Source organism: Equus asinus, chromosome 2, assembly GCF_041296235.1.
Source record: "Equus asinus isolate D_3611 breed Donkey chromosome 2, EquAss-T2T_v2, whole genome shotgun sequence".
NCBI lineage: Eukaryota > Metazoa > Chordata > Mammalia > Perissodactyla > Equidae > Equus > Equus asinus.
The window spans coordinates 168,346,904-168,368,700 of NC_091791.1; the positions used below are offsets into that span (position 1 = coordinate 168,346,904).

The following is a 21,797-nucleotide window of genomic DNA, read 5'->3' on the forward strand; positions in this document are numbered from 1 at the left end:
TATTTTTGGAAAAAACGGATTTATGAGAACATGCTCACAATATAACATTAAATGAAAAAAGCAAGATATAAAGCAGTACGATTCCATACAGTATGATTCCAATCAATTTAAAAATTATTTACAGGTATGTAAAAACATACATTAAAATACCAACTGATTATCTCTGGGCAGTGGCATTAGGGGTAATTTAAATTTTCTTCCTTAGGCTTTAAAGAAAAATTTCAAAAATTCTAAAGTAGAAAATTTATAATCAGAATAAAAATTATGTTTTAACTTTAAAAAAACTAAAATTTTTATTTTGAGATAATCATAGATTCATATGCAGCTGTGAGAAATAATACAGAGTGATCAGCTATATCTTTTATCCAGTTTCTCCCATTGGTAACATATTGCAAAAATATAGTACAATATCATGACCAGGATATTAATGTTTAAAAGTCTTATTTTTTTTGCTGAAGAAGATTAGCCCTGAGCTAACATCTATGCCAGTCTTCCTCTACTTTATGTATGGGTAGCCGCCACAGCATGGCTGAGAAGTGGTGTGGGTCTGCACTCAGGATCCGAATCCATGAACCCAGGCCACTGAAGTGGACCATGCTGAACTTAATCACTATGCCGCCATGGAGCCAGCCCCTAAAAGTCATTTTTAAAAAGAGAAATTTTAACATAAAAAGCAGCCCTTCTTCCCCTTTTCTCTCTAGAGAAAAAAGAATACTATAAGCTTCGAGGAGTCATTTATGTATTAGTACAAATGAGACCATGTTTTCTTTTATTTTTTCCTTTTTTTTTTTTTTTGAGGAGGATTAGCCCTGAGCTAACATCTGCTGCCAATCCTCCTCTTTTTGCTGAGGAAGACTGGCCCTGAGCTAACATCCATGCCCATCTTCCTCTACTTTATATGTGGGACGCCTACCACAGCATGGCATGCCAAACGGTGCCACATCCGCACCCAGGATCTGAACCAGCGAACCCCGGGCCACTGAAGCGGAACGTGCGAACTTAACTGCTGCACCACGGGGCCGGCCCCCATGTTTTCTTTTCTCTAAAGAAATTTAGGTTTTTCTTTAGATTTTGTAGGGAAAGGAGCACCTACAGGGGTGAGAGGAAGGGGATGGTGTAATGGGGACAAAAAGGCACTTACTTTGTAATTTGTGTTTGGGAAAGAGTGGAGCTAACAGCAGCAGCTTGTCAGAAGTGTGGGAGTCAGTTATGGCCCCAAGTACCCGTAAGCATCACCATCGGTTGCCATCATCAAGTACCTAGGCCAGTGTCACTAGTTTCATGCAGCCACATGGCACCCTCTACAGTGCAGCTTCATGCACCCAACTGACCCCAGGTGCTCTGTGGGCCTCATCATGCACATAGCCAGGGTCTCACATTCAAATCCCTCCTCCACATGCAGCCAGGACCAGGTGTAACTGTCCAGGCCCAACAGCATTTGCAAGTGTCAAGTTCCCAGGAGTCAATTTTTGCCCAGATAGCTGACAATGAAAGAGACAATGACATTAAGCATGACACACATCCACACACACACTCCTACTACTCAGGAAGGGTCATCCTCTCCATACCCCAAAACACAAAAAACTGAGAGAGAGGAAGAGAGAAGGAGGGAAGGAGGAGGAAGGAAGGAAGGAACTGGAAGATGAGCAGAGGCCTGGTGGGTGGACTGTGTCTCTGAATCAGAGGCCGAACACACCATGGCCACCGTCTCCTGCATGCACACACAGCTATACCGCATGCATGCAGACCACTGCTTGGCCTGCCTGAGGGACGAACCCCACTCTAAAGCGACTCTAGCCAGTGACTGTCCTCCAATAGATCCCAGAGAGCCTCATGGGTCACTGCTCTTCCACCGCTCGCCCTCGGCTGGGGCCTCCAGGTGGCCACTGCTCCTGTGTAACACGCACACAAGGTTGCTGTGGGTGAGTGTTGTAGGGCCCTGGGGTACCAAGGACACCCACACTCCCTCTTTCCTGCCCTGGGTCCTGAAAACAAGGCCCTCCCTTGTCATTTTATGAGAACTCCTCCCTGATGTGATGATGGCTTTGGAAGCACCTGAACTCAGGGACTCACCGCTTTTCCTGTATCTTTCAAGTGCCCTGGGGGCAGGGGAACTTCCTAAGAGCTCTGGGAGGACTCCTGAACCACATCAATGGCAATCACCCAGCATCTGCTGGCCTGACAGCCCATTCTGGAGACAGCAAGAAGGGACGGCAGGGAGGGGCCAGATTCCTGGATGTGTGGAGGCAGGATAGGGAGACTCCCGGCCCCCCTTGTGCTTCTGGCTTCCCTGAGAGTTTTGGGGCGGGGCACGGGGCTTTGGACAAATGCTTTCCTTCCACTCCTCCCCACCTCTCTCACTTCACATCCTCTCCTGGAGGCTCATGGGTGGCCTCCCACAGCTGCCTGTCTGCTGAGCAGGGAGGAGCCTGCCCCCACAGGGCACTCAGAGATGATCCTGTTCCACCTGCAGTCTGCTCCTAGAACTTTCAAGGGAGGCCAGCCAGAGGCCCCAGGTCTGTGTCCCCCCTTTCAGAGGGGGTTCCTTTCTAGCCAGCACAGCCTATTTCCAGGCAAATGGAAAAAGGGCTTGGGGGCTGCCGCTGAGACATTGCTCTGCGGCCAACCAGTCCCTGACCCGGGACCGCGTGAGGCCACCTGGGGCCTCCTCAGCCCTCTGCTCCTATGGAAGTGAGGTGGGAAGGGGCTTCTCACCACTACATGTGAAGCCACACGCATCGTCGGTAAGCACGTGAGCAGCACACACCCCTCTGTGTCCACGCTGACACACGCACGCCCTCACGTGAGCAGTCACCCCCTGCAAGGTTACCACCCAGCTGCCCACACAGACCCCTGCTGACGGAGACAAGCCCCCTACATATACACAGAGCGATATGCACAGCAGAGTGGCCCTAGCCGGGGAAGGGCCCAGACAGCACTCACCGGGAGGAGGTGAAAAGAGACCCGTTGACTCCACCAAATGTGGACAGGGCAACGGAAATGGGCATGATCCAGGCCATGACCCCTAGGAGCTTCTCTCCGAAAGTCTGGGAGAGAAAACAAGGGGGTGAGCAGAAAAGGAGAGGTTACGACTCCCCACCTACGTGTCCCTGCTGGGAATGCTCCCTCCCATCCCCAAACTTGCTGAGTCTCTCTGGCCAAGCCCCTCAGAGGAGGGATGGCTATGGCCCCTCCCGCACCAGCACTTCCCAGGGTAATGACTACACAGTGGGGATTCCATAAGTGTTTGGGGCTGGTTAACTGAAGGAGACAGTGTAAGTGGTAATAACGATAATAATACCAAAGTAACATTTGTCATCCTTGATTTATGGATGAGGAAACTGAGGCACGAAGTGATTAAGTAGCTTGCCTAAGATCGCACACCCAGGAAGTGGAGGGCCAGGACTGGAGGCCAGCTGTGGGAGCACAGGCCTCACGTGCATTATACGCTTTCCCCGCAGAGGGAGGGACACAGGCTGGCGACTCAGGCAGGTTGGGGCTCAAATCTTAGCCCAACACTTAGGAGCTGTGAGACCTTGAGCAAGGTTCTTAATTTTTGAGCCTCAGCTTTCTCATCTGTAAAATAGAAATGAATCCTAATACAGGGTGAGAATTTCTAAATTCATAAAAACAGATGATATTGGGGGCGGAGGGGAATGATAAGAACAAGCCACTATGTAGGCTGAGAAAGAAAAGGTGGTAAAGCTATAGACTGGTCTTCATGTACTGAAGGAATATAAAAGCCAGGGGACCAGTCTTTTCTCTATGCTCGGAACCAAGTACACAGTCATAGTGCACCCAGGGGAGGGGGCGTTCAGAATAGCCGTCATGCAGGGGAAGGCTAGTGCTTCTGGGAATAGGCTGCCACGGGACACTGGCATCTATTTCTTTACAGTCTTCAGAGATAAGACAAGTGATAACACTGTTTGGCAGGGTGACGTCGTGGCCCAGGTGAAGCCAGGTGAGGGAGCAGCCCAGCTCCCAGGTCCCTCCCAGATGTCAAGGACTCCAATACCTCGGACCTGTGTGACCTCTTTCCCCAGAGAGCACAAACTGCTCCTACTTCCTCACTGCCCAGTGGCACACATTTCCCTGATGAGGGAAGGAGTCAGACCGCGCCATTTCCAGAGGAGAAAATGGAGGCAGAGAGAAATGGCACGTCTTGTGCAAGATTATGTCTCCCTGAGGAGAAGTCTGTCTCCTTTACACGATCATCACATTTGAAGTGTTCTAGATTAGGAGTTGGCAAACTTTTTCTCTAAACGGTCAGACAGTAAATATTTCGGCTTTGTGGGCCATGCAGTCTCTGTGGCAACTGCTCAGTCCTGCCATTGGAGCCGTTCTAACTATGACCCAGCTGCCAGTTGACTCCCAAGCACTTGCAGGTGCGATTTCCGCCCTGAGGACTTGGGAGGACTTCCAACCCCACAAATCCATGGGTCAGGGAAAAGTGAGTGGGGCTAAGCAGGCAAGCCCAGGTCAACAATCCTGGTTTGGGGGACTATGAGTGGATTTCTTACCACAGCGACTGCGTTTGAGGCCAGCAGCTCCTGGGGGGACATTGCGGTGACATAAGCGATATTGGCAAAGACATACACAAATGTGACCAGTGGGATGGAGATGAAGATGGCTCTGGGAAGGTTCCTGTAGAGGGAGAGGAGGTGAGAGGGGGAAGGCCTGGCACCTGGGCCCACCTGCCTGGTCACGGGGTCCAGGGAGGGCGTCTGCCCTTCTGCACATAGCTGACCTTGCAGCTTTCTGTTATGTTCCTTTGCCCTGGGGATAGATTTTTGTCTCAATATGGGTAAGAAAATTTAAAGGAAATGAAACAGCTTAGATGGGAAATATGTTCCACATCTGTTGATCCTCCTGACTAGAATCTCCACAATGCACCCTTCCCCCTACCTCAAACACAAAGAGCAGCCTGCCCAAGACAGATGAGTAAGATGCCCGGAAACCTCTCAGAGCGCACTTCATGCTCTAAGGCAGCAGTGTTATCTCAGCACCATTTCCAGCTTTTAACCTCACTGGATCATTTTTCTCCTCCTGGCAGAGTAGATGGCAAATGGTCTAAGTTCCTGGGAAATGAACTATTTCTTCAGGATAGACCCGGTCTTGGTCAGAATGGGGGAAGAAGGGAGGAGAAGCGGCCCATGGACTCCTGGCTCCCTCTTTCTAGTAGTGGGTGCTGTGCCCTTTCAAGGGAGAGAGGAAGAGCTGGGCTATTTCAACTCACTTGTAGGGATCAACAAGTTCCTCAGTCACGTAATTAAGAAAGTTCCAGCCTCCGTAGGCGAAGGAGCCCTGAAGGAAAGCCAGTGCGATGAGGCCTATGTCGGGTTCCTGGAAATTCTCAAATGCATTCTTTGGCTCCAGCCAGAAGTATTCTCCTGTGGACACAGGGGCAGGAGGCTGCTCAGAGAGACAGGTCAGAGGCCTGGCAGCCACTAGCCTGCCTGGCCCTGTCACCGCCCCTCCCTGTAGCAATGACCAGCTTTTTGTCTTGTCTCCAGTGAACCCCACGTATTGGAGAAGTGGGACCAAAAGGAGCTGAGAAATACAGGTCCAGGACCCCCAAAACCTGAAAACCTTGAGTCCAAATGGGGGTTCAGATTCAAAGCACAGTTCTGAATGTTCCTCTTTTAAAAGGCAACATGGGGCTGGCCCCGGGGCTGAGTGGTTAAGTTCTCACACTCCACTTTGGTGGCCCAGGGTTTTGCCGGTTCGGATCCCAGGTGCAGACATGGCACTGCTCGTCAGGCCATGCTGAGGCGGCATCCCACATGCCACAACTAGAAGGACCCACAACTAAAAATACACAACTATGTACCGGGGGGCTTTGGGGAGAAAAAGGAAAACAAAAAAATCTTTAAAAGGCAACGTTACTTGGAAGGGAAGGCCTGGGGGAGTTAGGGTCAGGGAAGGGTAAGTTCGAGCTGGCTTGCTGAGATTTGGAGACACAGGGTTAGGGCCACTGGCAGGCCCCTGACCACCTTCCCTGATATCTAAGTTTGTACATTTTCATGAAGGAAGCATCAAAAACAGCAAACACTCAAACATAAGCTTCCACAATGCTGTATTAGTTGAAGCTTGTTTTGCTTTCTTTGTTGATATCCTCCTGTCTCTTTCTAAGGTGTGTGTTTGGTCTTCTCTTTCCATAGTGTTGACTGCCTGTGAACAAAGAGCTTTTAAACTGATTTCCCAGCCCTGAGCACAGTGTCCTACACACAGTGGGCCCTCAAGGAAAGCTGCTGACTGAGGTTGTAATGAGACGCAGAGTAACTGGCCCTACTTGATTTGTTCCTCTGTAATCCAGCATTTGGACAGGAAACAAGGACATTAAAGTGATCAAGAGAAAGCACTGGGACCATATTAGGAGGGACTCACTATCTTTGAAAAGATAGCACAGTGATTACCTTAAGTCTAAATTCCTGAAAGCAGTATGACCTCTAAAGAACTTAATCCAACTGACTAAAATAATCAGGCACATTATATAGCAGAGACTTAATTATGTTTCCTGGAGTAAAAGTCCAGGCATTCCACACTGCCTTCCGGGCTGTGGGTGGGTGAGAGGTCTCTCGGTTTGTCACCTGACTTTCTCCAGGAGGCAGTGACACTGGGCAGAGCCTAGTAGTGCTACGGGTCCCTGGCAGAGCCTAGTAGTGCTACAGGTCCGTGGCAGAGCCTAGTAGTGCTACGGGTCCCATGGAAACCAAATACAGACTCGGGCTTGGAAAGGACCAAATCCAACGGGGAATGTTGGCAGGGGCCCCAGGAACGTAGAGCTCTCTCTTGTAGAGATTATGAATAATTGTGAAACGTATGAAATCTCCTCCTCTGTCCCCCATTTTAAGATATGGATCAGACACAACATAAGATGCAGGGAGTTTGCCTGCGGCTGAGGCAAGAGGAATCCAGAAGTCTGGGGTCTTCACCTAGATGTGCTAGAGCCATGAGGTCAGCATGGGAGGATTGAAATCTGCAAATTAGGTGGGGCATGCCCTACTTCCTGGGGAAAATAGTTTCTCTTCCCCTTTGTCAAGCAAGTGAAGAAGGGAAGTCCTTCAAGGCCAGAATAGGAAATGTCAGGGTGTGCACTCATCCTAAGGCAGTGTGAGGGGTGAGTACAGGCAAGGGGCGGAAAGTTGGGTGGGGCCCTGTTGTTCCAATGACACTCACCTTTGCAGATCTGTACAACCCCCATGATGATGATCAGGGCCAGGGCCAGGAGCTTCCCAGCTGTGAAAACGTCTTGAACTCGGGTGGCCCACCGCACACTGGAACAGTTGACCCATGTGAGGAGCACTGAAATGACAGACCCCCAAACATATCCTCAGGGGCTACAATGAGGCTGCAGGGCACCTTCTGCAAGAAACAGAAATGCTCCTTGCTCCCGATGACCGGATTGTAACAGGCGAGTCAAATATCCTGCCAGCTCAGGCCCGGTATCCAGAAACTTTGGCTAGGTTAATGGGTTACAAATGGGGATTATGTGCCACAAATCAGAACCTGGTCAGAACATGCCCTGTCCAGGGCTGGAAGCCAGAAGTAGGCATGGAAGCATGGGCATAGGCTTTGGGAGAAAAATCAGCATCTGATCCGGGCGTGAGTGTGGGCTTTGTTTTCAAGTCATTGTATGTTCCAGGGCTGCCCTGAGCAGCTGGTGGGATTCTGGATGCCATCTTCCTGAGCTTGATTCTGGGGCAACAGAAGTTTAGGGGGATCTTTTGTTACTTAGGCTTATTGGGGTATAATTTACACACAGTAAAATTCATTTTTCTAAGTGTACAGTTTGATGAGATTTGATGAATGTATTCAGTTGTTTAATCACTACCTTACTCTCTATGTAGAGCGTTTCCACCACTGACAAAGTTCTCCTGTGCACTGTGCTCGGGGGGCCAGTCTCCTTCCCCTACCTCTGGCAACCTGTCATTTGATTTCTGTCCCTAGAGTTTTACCTTTTCCAGAATGTCACATCAATGAAATCATACAATATGTAGCCTTTTGTGTCTGGCTTCTTTCACTTAACATGATTTTTTTTTGTGAGGAAGATTGGCTCTGAGCTAACATCTGTGCCAATCTTCCTCTATTTTGTTTGTGGGATGCTGCCACAGCATGGCTCGATGAGTGGTGTGTAGGTTTGCGCCTGCGATTCGAATCAGCGAACTCTAGGCCACTAAAGTGCAGCATGCAAACTTAATTACTACACCACCAGGCAGTCCCTAACGTGACGTTTTGAAGATCCATTCATGTTGCTGTGTATGTCAATAGTTAGCCCTACTTATTGTCAAGTAGTATTCCATTACATGGATGTATCAGTTTCTTTTTCCATCTGCCAGCTCACAGACATTGGGTTGCTCCCAGTTTGCAGCTATCTGGAATAAAGCTGCTATAAACACTTACACAGAAGTCTTTGAGTGGATTACACAGGTCTTTGAGTGGGGTTTTCATTTGTCTTGAGTAAATCAATGCCCGGGAATGGGTTCTGGGTCATATGGTAAATGTATGTTTAACCTTATAAGAAACTGCCAAGCTATTTTCCACAGTGGCTATATCAGTTTGCATTCCCACCAGCAATGTGTGCGAGTTCCTGTTCCTTGCCAGCATTTCATGTTGTCAGCTTCAAAAGTCTGGCTATTCCAATAGGTGTGTGGTGGTATCTCACTGTGGTTTTAATTTGCATTTCCCTAGTGACTGACGATGTTGAGCATGTTTTCATGTGCCGATTGGCCACCATCTCCGTATCCTCTTCAGTGGCTTGGGGGCTTTTAACTCTGCCTCCTTCCCTAGGAGTCACAGGGCTCCCACAGAGATCCCAACAACATGGAACCTCCAACGGCTAGAGGAGAGCTCAGAGGCTGAGGGCTAGGATGGAGGGGCCCACTGTTTTACCATCACCCTCCCTAAGCAACCCATGGGAACCGTATGCTGTAGCAACGGGACTTTCAATTTCCTGGTGGTTATGAAGTGCTTGAGAATAAAGGGAAAAAGAATAAAATCCTCTTGCTTCCCCTTCCCCTGAAATGGTCGCCCGGACAGTCCTTAGTCCTCCAAGGGTACAAGTCATACACGCAAAAGCACGAGACTCTCTCTCTCCTTAAGCCTCTAACCAGGCCTCTGACTTCACTTGAGCAGCTGATCAAGATATCAATACCTTATCCTGAAACTGTGCTTTTCCTTTCCAAGCACTTTCCAACCTTATTGGACTCTGAGAACGTTTCAGCAGGGGGCGGACATGACACTATTATCCCCCGTAACCTTCCTCCCTGCGCCATGTCTACCTGGTGAACTCCTTCTCATCTTTCAAGATCCAGCTCAAATGTCACCTGTTCTGTGAGTCCTTATTATTTCACTTACTCCTCACAGTGTGCCTGCCAGGTAAGATATATCCACCATGTTTCAGAGACAAGGAACAAAGTTTGTCTCTTTTCTCTACTCCCAGACCACTTTGTTTATACTTAATTTTGGCACTTATTTCTTCATATTATAATTATCTTTCTTTTTCTCTGTTTCCCTGTAGCCTAGGAGGGCAGTGACGTGACTTTTCCATGTTTTTCACTCCAGGGCATATCACTGGGGCCTGTAAATAGTAGGTGCTCAACAAATATTCAATATCTGAATAAAGAAAGTGCCCCAGTTTGGGAGCTCTCCAATCTCATATCAGTCTACGCATTCCACAAAGCACACCAACCTCCCCTGCTCCCCAGGGGGCTCACCCAAAGGAGACACGACCCCCAGTTGGTTTCACAGAGTCAAAAAGAACAAGAAACTTGACTTCAAGAGTAGCAACTCGTGATTCCTCGTGGAGGAGCTGTTATCCAAGATGGTGTCATATAAGGAGAACCAAAACATGTTGTCAGAGGAAGGATTTTTAGTGCCTGAACAGGGAGAACATTTTGTAAATACTCGAATGTTCCAGATGGACCAAGACGTTCTGATAAATACACACTTGGTTTATCTTACTCAATTCAATGAGGATTTCAGGATCACATGCTGGTGACAATCCAAAGCAAATCACTCTAAGCAACTGGGGCTGTGATCTGGCTGCTCCCCAGGGCCCTGAGGCATACTAGGTACAAAGCTAGGCCCCTGGGCCCCAGGAATTCAGGCAGATGCAAGCGATAATGACCCAAGGGTAAAGGAGACTGATTTATGAAAGGAAAGAAGATGAGAACACAAAACCCATGTGGTTCAGGGATAGGCAAGAATTACAGAATGAGGAACCCATCGATCTTGATCTCAGAGAAGAAAATTACCTTCCATCAAAGGGAGGAGAGGACAGAGCAGGGAGGTGACAAAAAGTGCCTGGAGAGAAACAGGGCAGAGCAGGAAAACCCAAAGAAATTTCTCCTCTTTCAAGCAGGAGGGGGAATGTGGCCACCTCCTCACGTGCTGGGATAGAAAACACAAAAGTCATCTCCTTATGAAGGGACTTTGTCAAGGCAGCCAGAAGGACTCCTTCAAATTGTCGGCTCCTGATGTTTGAAGGGACGGACAATTTGTCAAATAAACTTGCTCTGGGTGTTTTCTGTCCTCTCTGAGCTTATCTCCACAACTTCACAAGAACCCAGCCCTTGACTAATATTTAACCTTTCACCTTTACAGGGATCTTTCAGAAATAAGAAGAGAATTCCCGAGAATGAGGTGAAGATACAGGCTGCTGGAGACACTAATCTCTTGGGAACAATGGCTTCAGGCCCCTCTTCTGACCCTTCATCCGGCATGCAGTTGGGTGACCACAGCATGTGACCGAGGGGAAAGAGGGCACTTTCAGTCTCCTGCTACCACAGGACAGCTTCCCTCACAGCAGGCTGAAACCTGAGCCCTCATCCAGAGAGGAAAGGTCGCTGAGTAAAGGCAGCACTTGCCAGGTGCTTGCTGAAGCCCTGCCCAGCTCAGGCGTCCTACCTCTGCCCGTCTGCTACCCAGTGCCCTTTACTGTTGCTGGCAGCTATGTCCCCTCTCTCTTCTCAGCAAGACCCTGAATTCTGCATGTTTGAGATACAGCGACCTCAGGGAAGCTACATGTAGATGGGGACCAGTGGCCACTGCAGCTTGAAATGTGAGGGTTTTCATCCATCCATCCATCCAACCATCACCTACAAGGGCCTACACGTGCTAGGCACTCTGGTAGGTGGGGGAGTTATAAATAAGACACAAGTCCTTGTCCTCAGGAAGTTAACAGTGTAAAGTGGGGAGACAGGTGAGCTAAATGATGATCACCAAACAATGTGGTGATGGCACAGCCTTCACGGAAACTAGTGGGTATCCCCAAGGAGGCCCGAACTCACCCGAGGGCAATGGGAGATGCATCCTACAGGACGGGGAGACCCCAGCAAGAGGGAGAATTATAATTTTGGCCTAGCTGGACAAAATAAATAAGAAGGCATAAGACTGGTTCTTGGGGCCGGCCTGGTGGCACAGTGGTTAAGTTTGCACGGTCCACTTCAGTGGCCCGGGGTTTGCTGGTTCGGATACTAGATGTGGACCTGCACACCGCTTGTCAAGCCATGCTGTGGCAGGTGTCCCACATATAAAGTAGAGGAAGATGGGCACAGATGTTAGTTCAGGGCCAGTCTTCCTCAGCAAAAAAGAGGAGGATTGGCAGCAGATGTTAGCTAAGGGCTAATCTTCCGCAAAAAAAAAAAAAAAAAAAAAAAGACTGATTCTTGTTCATTGTAATCTGGCTGTGCTGGGTGGTTGCTGCTTCTCTATAGGCCCTCATTGGAACCCCAGGCTTATCTGTATTTCTTGGGCATTTTCTCCTCTCTTTCTCTTTTGTTTCTTGGGTAAAAAAAAAAAAAGGTAGAAAGACTATCAAGAAGAGGAGACTTCAAAAAGATGCTGAAGTCAGGGGTTGGTTACTTAATCTGCCATTTGGAAAGCTTAACAGTCAAGCTGATATGAGGCAGGCAGGAGGAGGGGACTCAGAACCCAGTAATCTTGGCCCTGCCCAGAGCCCAGGGCCTCTCAACTGCCAAGTAGGAGACGTGGGCTCAAGGCTTCCTGCTGGTGCAGGACTGGACTGGGGGACAGAGGCAGAGTCCTTGTCAGATTGATAACAATGCAGATCCTATCACTGACTTGGAATGTGTCCTCTCTGGAGGGGCTGGGCAAGCTCCTGCTGCCTGCAGAGAAGGTGCCCCTAACCCCATTCCAGCCCTGATCCTCAGCCTCTGATCCCTGGGGAGTCACAGAGGCCTCTCCTCCATTTCCTCCCTCTGACAATGACATGAGAGCTCCTGGGGGCCGTGGTAGGCAGAATAAAGGCCATCTCAAAGATGTCAACATCCTAATCTTGTGAATATGTTATCTTACATGAGGAAAGGAACTTTGCAAATGTGATTAAGTTAAGGATCTTGAGATGGGGAGGTTATCATGGATTACCTGAAAGGGCCCCAGGTAATCTCAAGAGTCTTTATAAGGGGGAGGCAGGAGGGTCAGCCTTAGAAAAGGAGATGTGATGATGGAAACAGAGAGAGAGATTTGAAGATGACATGCTGCTGGTTTTGAAGATGGAAGAGAGGCTACGGGACAAAGAACGTAGGGGGCCTCCAGAAGCTGGAAAAGGCAAGGAAACAATTCTCCCCAGAGCCTCCAGAAGGAGCACAGCCTTGCCGATACCTTGAGTTTGGGATTTCTGACCTCTAGAACTGTAAGATAATAAATCTGTGTAGTTTTAAGTCACTAAGTTTGTGGTAATTTGTTACAACAGTAACAGGAAACTAATACAGGGCCAGATACCATACAGAAAGACCAGGAAGCAGGGGGCATATCCTTAAAGAGAAAAGCTTTGAAAGAACAACCAAGCAGCACACACCAGGGCCCCAGATGAGTGCCTGCCTACAGCCTTTCAGGACACCATGTGGAGGGAAGTGGGGGGGTGTCGCTGGAAGTGGGCAGTGAACCTGAGGCCACCAATGTGCTGACCTAGTTGGCAAGTTTCCACACCACATGACAGTATCCCAATTCTTCCACACTCCCAGGATCCTATAGCTAGTGTTACTGCCTCTTCTTCCTCCCCTTAGTAATTCAATACAGCAGTAAACAGGCTCGCCCTATAATAACTCCAGCTGTGCTTTTCCTCTCAGAAAAATTCAGGGAAAAAGACACTCCCCATACCCATCCTTCATCTAACCCCAGGCTCTCCCCATTCTCCTCCATATTCCACACAACTTCAGGCTCACAGACGCAACCCAGAACCACATGCAAACACAGGCCCGAGAGGTACAAACTTCCTGCAAGGCAAGTGGAGGGCCAGGATGTTCACGAACATGATTCCTTCGTTCTCTGACCCCATGGTTTTCTTGGTGTCCTAATTTTACCGACCAGAGGCTATAATCAAAGGCCATAAAAGGAGTCAAGATGAAAAACCAAGAGACGAACTCAAGAATCCCAAGTCTGAGTTCCTTCCTCTAGTTGGCGGGTAAGGAGTGGCCACACCGTGGGCTATCTTGTAGTGGACAACACCACGCGTGCTTTGGCAGAGCTCCCTCTGTGACCTTCCCAGGAGGAGTCAATCCAACCTGACTCACGTGAAGTTAAAGGATTATAAATTTTGGAAGGGAAGAATAGGAACAACATTTCTGGGGAAATTTTACCTTAAATTAATACACTTATAGACTATAGGTAAAAGAGGCAATTCAAAAGTAATCTCTCTAGTCCATTGTGAAACAGACCATCAGTGAATCATTAGCAGAAACAAATAAATAAATCTTCAGTTAGAAAGTTTTAAGGATGGATTAGGGAACTGTGGGGCTGGTTTTAAGTCCCTGCAACCATCACAGAGCCAGGGCTGGGACTTCGTCATTCTCCCCTCAGCTCTACCCAGTAACACCTGGTGAGTGAAGGACCATGTGGGTTTGTGGTGTCTTTCTCAAGCGTAGAGCAAGCAAGTAGAGCTCAGAGTAGCTTGTGTAAGGAGTGAAGGATAAGAATGGGGTGGGGTTGAGTAGCTTGGAGGGATAGAGGCAGAGATGGTTCCCTCAGGGGGACCTGGTAGCCTGAGCTGACTCTAAGAATCATGGAACTTTAGAAGCTGACGAACCCGATGGCCATGGTGCCCTTCCCAGCTCAGTCACTTACGCTCAGGGAGACCGGACAAACCAGTCAAGCTTTCTGAGCCTCCCTCCCCTCTCTGTAAAATGCAGATGTGGTCCATTTCAGTCCCATGAAGATGCTCGGTAACCTGTGTCCTGCTATATAAAATGTTAAGTGGTTATTCTTACTGTTCCTAAACTAAGAAACCGAAGTCAAAAAGAGGGCCTGATTAGCTCAGGATAATGCTGACAATCGGAGGCAAAGCAGAGTGGACGAGAAAAGGGATGGTTTGGAGGGTTTTGGAGGCACCACACCACACATCAGGCCGTATCTTGCATTGTTCCATAGCTTCTCCCTTGTTGCTTCCTCCTCTACCCCTGACCCTTCGCCTCAATTTCTAACCTGTTTCAGCTTTTGCTCAGGAGGACGCTTGTCCACAAATTACCTGCTTTGGGGTCCTTCAAACCAAGCTGTCCAGAAGTGTGGGGTCACAGGCCCAACAGTGGAGCAGGGGGTTGTGGGGCTGGTAAATATAAGGCTGAGGCACTGAACCAGGAGTTCAGATGTTCAAGCAGGTCCCTATGCCTTGGTTTCCACAAGTGAAGAAAATGATACCAATCCTTTAAAATTGTTACTAGGAAGGAATGCCCTAGAGAAAGCCAAGGAGTAGTACTGCTGCCGCCACTGCTGCTCGACTCCTCAGGCCCAGAGAAGAATGAAACTTCCTGTTCTTCCTGCAGCCAGCAGTGCGCACACAGCCATAAGCAACCCCCTGCTAGCCACTGTAACCTTGAGATCCTGTAACACTGTCTGGCACACAGTAGGGACTAACGCTTACTGAATAGAGGACAGATGGATGGATAAATCTATGCAGAAAACATCGGGGAGGGTGTGTAGGAGCCATTGTGCTTCTCCAGGGAGTAACCATCAGGGTATTTTACGTCATGGGACAACCTGTGTTGCCAGACAGAGATGGGGGGAGGGCACATAATTGTGGCTGCTTCTCCTTCCCCCGAGAAAGCTTGTAAAGCACAGGTTACACCCAGAGACCACCAGATGACTGTCTTCAGGTGCCCTCTTCCTTCTGGACACAGGACGCTGGCCTCCTGTTGAGTGGGCTGGCAAAGGGTTGTTTTGTGTCTTCATCAGAGGGCCGATGAACACTTTCCCGCATGGATCCCCATACCAATCTCATTCCTTTTGTCAAGCCAGCTTCTGCTCCATGAACCACACTGTTCAGGTATGCTGGGGTGGAAGTGACGACGGGCCCATTTGGATAGGGAGCTGGATTGATTGTTGTAAGAAGAGGGCTCAGAAGGATGAACCAGTTGGGGCTCTGCCTGTGGACAACTCCTGGCACTGGAGGGAGGTGTTTGAGGCCTGCACCCTACTACCCAGAGACACGTCTCCAGCCTCATGGGCAAACAGACCCAGGAATGACCCGAGAGACCCAGACTCTCATTTTACACGTGAGTAAAGTAAGACCTCAGCTAATTTGTGCCACACAACAGTCCCCTGCCCCCGCCATTCCCAGCCTTTCTTTTGTCACATACACGTCACTCTTCTTTCCCTTCGTCCATTTCCACATTCTCTCTCTCCCTTGCTCCTGTCGGTGGTACCCATGGTCACTGCTGACAGTGCCACTTGGGGCTCTGAGTCTGTCACCTGAAGATACTGGCTTGGCCCCAACCCACTTGCTTTCTGGGCAGCAGGAAGTAAGAAGCCAATGTGGATAAAAGGGAAGACTAAGATGGCTACTCCTCAGAAACCAAGAGAGTCATGTCCACTGCCCCAAGGGCTTTAGAAAGTTATTTCCCCAGGCAGACTTGTTTCTCTGCCTTGTGTCCCCTTCCCCTGGCCCCCTGGTCAATGTCACCATCACATGTTCCCTAGAACTCTGGGAGGGAACTCCATCTGGATTTCTTCATCTTGCCGGCTCACACCTCTCTCAGGAGTGGGCTGGAGGCAGCTTGGAAAGGCCTGTTTTCCTCTAGCATTTCCAGAACCAGGCTTCTCCCTCTCTTTTCAGACAAAAGAAAACAGGCAGCAGAAAGGGGAAAAAATGCCCAGACTTGCCAAAGTCCATAAAGACAGATGGTGAAGAAGAAAGGGAAAGAGTGAGCATGAGAAACAACAGGGGAGGAAGGAAGCGGAGGAATGATTTACATCATTATGAGAGAGAGAAGGAGCTCGGAGAAGAGAGAGAGAGAGAAGGCCAGGACAGAAAAAAGAAAGGTGGAATGTCCTAAGCACCCAGCTGCTGAAAGGGGAAGCGAGTGACGCCACTTTGTAGAAATCAGAACACCCTGTGCCTCTCCAGAACTTCAAAATAAGCACCATTCCGGGATGGAGCTACCCAGCCCTCTGAAACAGCTGTAAATTTCACCTGGTCATGGGCTTGCCAGAAGCCATGGTTTCTTGGTCTCACCTTTTGCTGGGGCACGCACTTCTCTGCCTTCTGCCACGCTCGGGCCAGCTCCCCCTGACTCCCTCCCTCTGGACCTGGAGCAAAAGGGGCAAGGTGATGCCCCTCAGACCAGCCCTCAGGGTGCCCACTCCAGAGCAGTGGGTGAGCGCCCAGCCTGTGGGGAGGCGGTGTGGCGACTCTCGGCTCTGTGATAGGCTGGACGGGGCTCCTTGCCTGCCTCCCCTCGCTCTTGGAAGGGACTGGGCACGTGTTTCTAATTGTGGAAAAGCTACTTGGCTTGGCCTGCCTGACCTCAGCCATTTCCAGATCTAGGAGGTAACCAGTGTCGGCTGCCAAATAGGCAAGAAAACACTGGAGTCCTGTTTGAGTTCTAATGCACACAACAGAGGCGCTGATAAGGTTCCAGTTCTGCCCACGCAGGCCAGTCTGAGCTGTACTTCCTCCTCAAAGGTCTCCGAGAGGCCCCGGGGGGAAATTGAGTAGGAGTAAGGAGGCATGGAGTCTGCTTCCTAGAGTCTTTCCCCACTTGCCCAAGACTGAGACACTTTTCACATGGGGTGAGGAGCGGCATTATAAAGTCTTGTGTCTGCCTACCTAGAACAAAGGTTAGTGGTATTATTACGTGTAAATAACTTGACTGATGAAAGACAAAAATATCAAAACAAAGCAACAGAAGCAGGAAGAAAAAAAATCAAAGGAGCCTTCTATAGACTAAGCTTTGATCCCAGCTTCTGGAAGGCCCACAATGAGGCTTTGAAATAGATCTTGCCTACACACTGCAGTAACATTTTGCCCTTCTCCGGCCCTTTTCATCTCAAAGCACTGACAACGTTTCAGAAATCTCAGAAGCCCCCTCTAAGGAGAGGAGGTGTGCTGAGCCTTCTGAAGGGCCTCTCCCTTCCAAGGGCAAACAAGCAGAGGAGGAGGGGCGCAGAGACGCTATGGAGCTTCTGGAGGTCCTGAATCACAGCTTTTCCCTGACGCTTCCAGCTAAGCTCCCGCCCATGCTGCCCCACCCCCACCCACCTCCCTTCCTGGCTCTCTCTTCCCTTTCCTTCTTATCCTGACCCTCTGTTCCAGCTGCCGGACCTGGAGTTTGTGCTGAATCACCATCCAATACTTAGTTCAGCCAAGAAGCCCAAACACACAGCTCAGCATTTTCTAAGAGCTGAGTAGTTCTCCCTTCTGCATTAGCTCCTGAGCACGGCTCCCGAGCTGGGGTGGGGGAGAAGAGAAAAACGGAAGACATCCAGAAAGCAGGAGAGACAGACGTAGTTTGCCATGCCACCTTGAGGAGCCCAATTTTAATGCCACTCATCACTTTTCCAGCCCAGGCCTGGAAAATTCCTGTTAACTGGTACCCCAGTTCTCAAGGCTGATGCCTTCCGGACCCAGAGAAAGGGGGATGGGGTAGATTCTACTGGTCTGCACAGAGCTCAGAAGGGCCAGCCTGTCTCTCCACTGTACTCAGTCTTGGAGGAGAGGGTGTGGGTCCTGGTGCTTGGACTGGAAGGCTTGTGGGCTCTTAGTATCACCAAGGTCTATAAACTTGGATCCAGGCTGCAAAGTTCTCAAGACTGGTCAGTTACAACCCAATTCCAAGGGCAGCTAGTGTTCAAAACTGCTAACCCCTCAAAACAAATCTTGTTCTCTCTTCTTCCCCCAAAGCTCCCAGTACCACTAGACATCACTCCCATGAGTCTTCTGATTTTTTGTTTTGGGGTATAGGATATAAATTTGGTATATCATATTAACTCTTAAAAGTTCACCAGACAGGGGCCAGCCTGGTGGCGCAGAGGTTAAGTTTGCACGTTCTGCTTTGGTGGCCCGGGGTTCGCTGGTTCGGATCCCGGCTGCAGACATGGTACCGCTTGGCAAGCCATGCGGTGGCAGGCGTCCCATGTATAAAGTAGAGGAAGATGGGCATGTATGTTTGCTCAGGGCCAGTCTTCCTCAGCAAAAAGAGGAGGATTGGCAGTAGATGTTAGCTCAGGGCTAATCTTCCTCAAAAAAAAAAGTTCACCAGACACAATTAACAGGTGATTTCATAAACCAGAGGCATTGGCTCCTCTGGGAAAGACAAAGTGGTCCTTGAGAGTTAGCAACAAAGGGGCAGAGGAGAGTTTAAACTTCTAGGCTGGTTCGAGAAAGTCAGCAAGCTGCTTTCATACTGGTGGAAGAAAACTCCCTGTTTCAGGGAGCCTCTATCCCATTCATTATCTGCCCAAGCAAGAGCGGACATGTTTCCAGGAACAAGCTCCTCATTCCCCAATTTCCAGAACTTAAGCTATTTAGACACATCCTTTGAAGAGCACAGCCCCAGTCCGAGAGTAAAAGCGGGAGACCAGAAGAGATAATACGGGAAGCCAGGAAAGATGAGGTGATCTGGACCAGGAATTGCAGTATATTGAAACTAAAAAGAAGACCTCGATTTCTCAGGTAGTCAGTGGGGGCAAAGAGCCTGGTCTGTGAACAGACTGGATTTAGACCAATGGACAGAAGTGCCCAACACCAATGGATCTCTGGGGAAGGAGACCTCCATAAAACTCTCAAATTCTCTGTGCTATTTGCAAATGCTTACTATGATATATTAATTATAAAGCACTGTACTAATAGTTGTTCTTATTCTTAGAGCTCAAGACAGTAACTCTTACAGAAACGTAAGATGAGGATAATGGAGATACCTTCATTCCCAGGGTTACAGGCACAAGGAGTACTCCAGAGGTCATATAGGGCAGGGAGGAGGTGAAATAGCACTAAAGAATGGGCATTTACTCTGCCATTATAGGCATGGAGGCCAAAAGCACAAGGGCTGTCTTCCTCAAGTCCCAGCAACAGATCTTAAGTACTGGAGAGTGAATGAGAAGGTGGCAGACAGAGGGGCCAACTCAACCCAGTCTGAACCACACCAACAGTATAATACGATCCAGAGTTGTCCTCGATTTATTTCACTTGTGGTTCCAACAAGAACGTGCCATCCTTCACTCCCTCACCCTTACTTGCCAAGTTCTGCCAATTCTACCTTGTAAATGCCAAATACATCTACTTCTCCCCACTCCCACTGCCACACCCCTGACTCACATCACTGTCCTCTCTAACCTCGGTTCCTGTAACCACATTGTAACAGGTCTCTTTGCTTCTGATCTTATTCTCCTCCCTGATCCATCCTTTACCCTTATAGCCACGATTCTTCTAAAATATAAATATGATAATGTCAATCGCCTGTTTGAACCCTTTAATGCCTTCCCATTGCTCTTTGGGTAAAGCCTAGTCTCTCTAGCATGGCCCATAAGGCCCTTCAAAGCCGGTCTCCACTTCTATTTACTTTTCCTACCTCCTAGTCCATGCTGTGGTTATATTGAACTACCCAGAGTTCCCCTGGAGGGCCAGGTTCTTTCTTGTCCCCAAACCTTGGCACATGTTAATACCCCTCGCTAGAACATTCTGCCTGCCCTGTCCCATTCCACCCTCGTCTCCACGCTGGACACTGCCTGGCCATCTCCAACTGGTCTTTCAAACTCAACTTATAGGTCACTTTCTCCAAGATCTTCCTCAACCCCAGTCCCTGCTCCCATTTCTTTTACTTCCAGCTCCCTGGATGCTGTCCTCTTGGGGAACTTACCACTTAGAACTCAAATTCCCTGTATACTTGTCAGAATCACCCATTGGACTGTGGGTTCCTTAGTACAAGATCTAAGTATCCTCATGCCTTACACAGTGCCCGGAGCAGAACAGACATTCAAATATTTGATAATGATTGAATGATTCTGTATCCCCTGCAGTACCTATAGAGGACACAAATGGACTCAATAAATACTTGTTAAGAGAAAAGCCTTAATTTTCTGCTGCTGCAGCAAATGAGAATGAGGATTTTTTTTTGGTTCACTGTTGTATCTCCTATGCCAAAAACAGTATCTAGCACGTGATGGGCACTTGATAAATGTTTGTTGAATGAACAAAGTATTGAGATTCTTCTTATATAAAGCTTCCTGAGAGTCCCAACCTTTTCTAAGCTATACTGCTGTAGAGTAGGCTTTCGAGTAGCATCCTGGGGTAACTACCCTGAGGAAGACTTCCAACCAATGACCTGCTCAGTGCTCCTCAGGGCTTTGTAGAGGACATGGAAGACAGAAATAGAAAGAACACATTATAACTGCTCATCACAAATGCTGGAGACAGTTAAGTTGAAACATACTTCATTTTGATTTGTAGATATACTAGATTCCTCCCTCTTAGTCGTCAATCAATCAACATGTCCAGCCAATTCTACTCCTGAATCTTTCTTGTTTTTGTCATATTGCAACTTAGTTTTTATTTCAGGCCTCCATCTCTCTGGCCTGGACAAATGCTTAGCCTGCTAACTCGTCTCCCTGCTGCAAATGTCATGGTCTTTCCTTCACTCAAATGTGAACCTAATCATGTTACTCCCCTGCTCAAAACCCTTCAGCGGTTCCCCGTCGCTTGAAGTCTGCTCTTTTCTGCATAATATATGGGATCTTTCAAGATCTGGCTCCTGCTCACCTGTTCAGCCTCATCTCCTGTCACTTTCCCAGGCTACACCCCCACTAAAATACTTGCTTTTCTCCAACAGGCATTTCTCTCTTGGCCCCAAGTCTTGCCAGAGCCCTTCCTGCTACCTAGTTGTTCTATTTTTATGCCCGCCTGGAGTCCACCTACTTACCTTTCAAGGTTCAGCTCAACTTGGGAGCCTTCCCTGACACTCCTCTCCCAACCCTGAAGCACCTTTCTCTGTGTTGTACACACTTTTGTCATCACATTGTATTATAATTATTTGTTTGTACACCAATCTCTTACTAGCCTTTAATCTCTTCCAAGACTCTGTCTACATAACGCCTATCTCCACTCAGTATAGGAGCTCAATATGGTGATCAATGGATGCATTTGTAATTTCTTTCTTTTTTTCCTAGGAAATCCACTTACAGAATAATTTTAGTCTTAATGAATCACAAAAATGAAAAATGGGATGTTAGTCAAGTTGACCACTGAGTAGAAATCAAAAGATTTTCAATATATTTAGATCTTAAAAGTTAGCTGGTTAGGAGATATACAGAGAAAAAAGGGGGCTTGGATATATGGGCATCAAATCTAGGTCAGTTTTTATTTGTTTGGATTCATATACACAAGACAGACGGGACACCCAAAGAATTTTCTGGGGACTCAGAAAGGGCAAGAAGGCAGTAGTGCCTGGCATCTGAGGCAATAGGTTTAAATGCGGATGAGAAGTCTGGGCCTGGAGGATATGAAACCTCAAAGAAAAATAAGTTGCGGTTAAGGGACTTAGAAACTGGAAAGACTGTTGAACCCTCTG

The 21,797-nt window shown here is 48.5% G+C and overlaps 1 protein-coding gene across 3 annotated transcripts in view; it reads right to left on the reverse strand.

The window, feature by feature from the left end:
- The window catches only part of SLC7A8 (solute carrier family 7 member 8), a 50,846-nt gene that overhangs the window by 7,543 nt on the left and 21,506 nt on the right, over positions 1 to 21,797 (reverse strand). For 2 of the 3 annotated variants that reach the window (XM_014856301.3, XM_014856303.3), the window contains exons 4-7: positions 7,180 to 7,305; positions 5,237 to 5,390; positions 4,521 to 4,644; positions 2,944 to 3,047 (exon numbers count right to left, since the gene is read on the reverse strand). In XM_014856301.3, coding sequence (XP_014711787.1) covers positions 2,944 to 3,047; positions 4,521 to 4,644; positions 5,237 to 5,390; positions 7,180 to 7,305 — 508 coding nt within the window. Of the gene's footprint in view, positions 1 to 2,943; positions 3,048 to 4,520; positions 4,645 to 5,236; positions 5,391 to 7,179; positions 7,306 to 21,797 lie in introns of those variants that run through there. The other variant, XM_014856306.3, reaches the window with a different exon arrangement.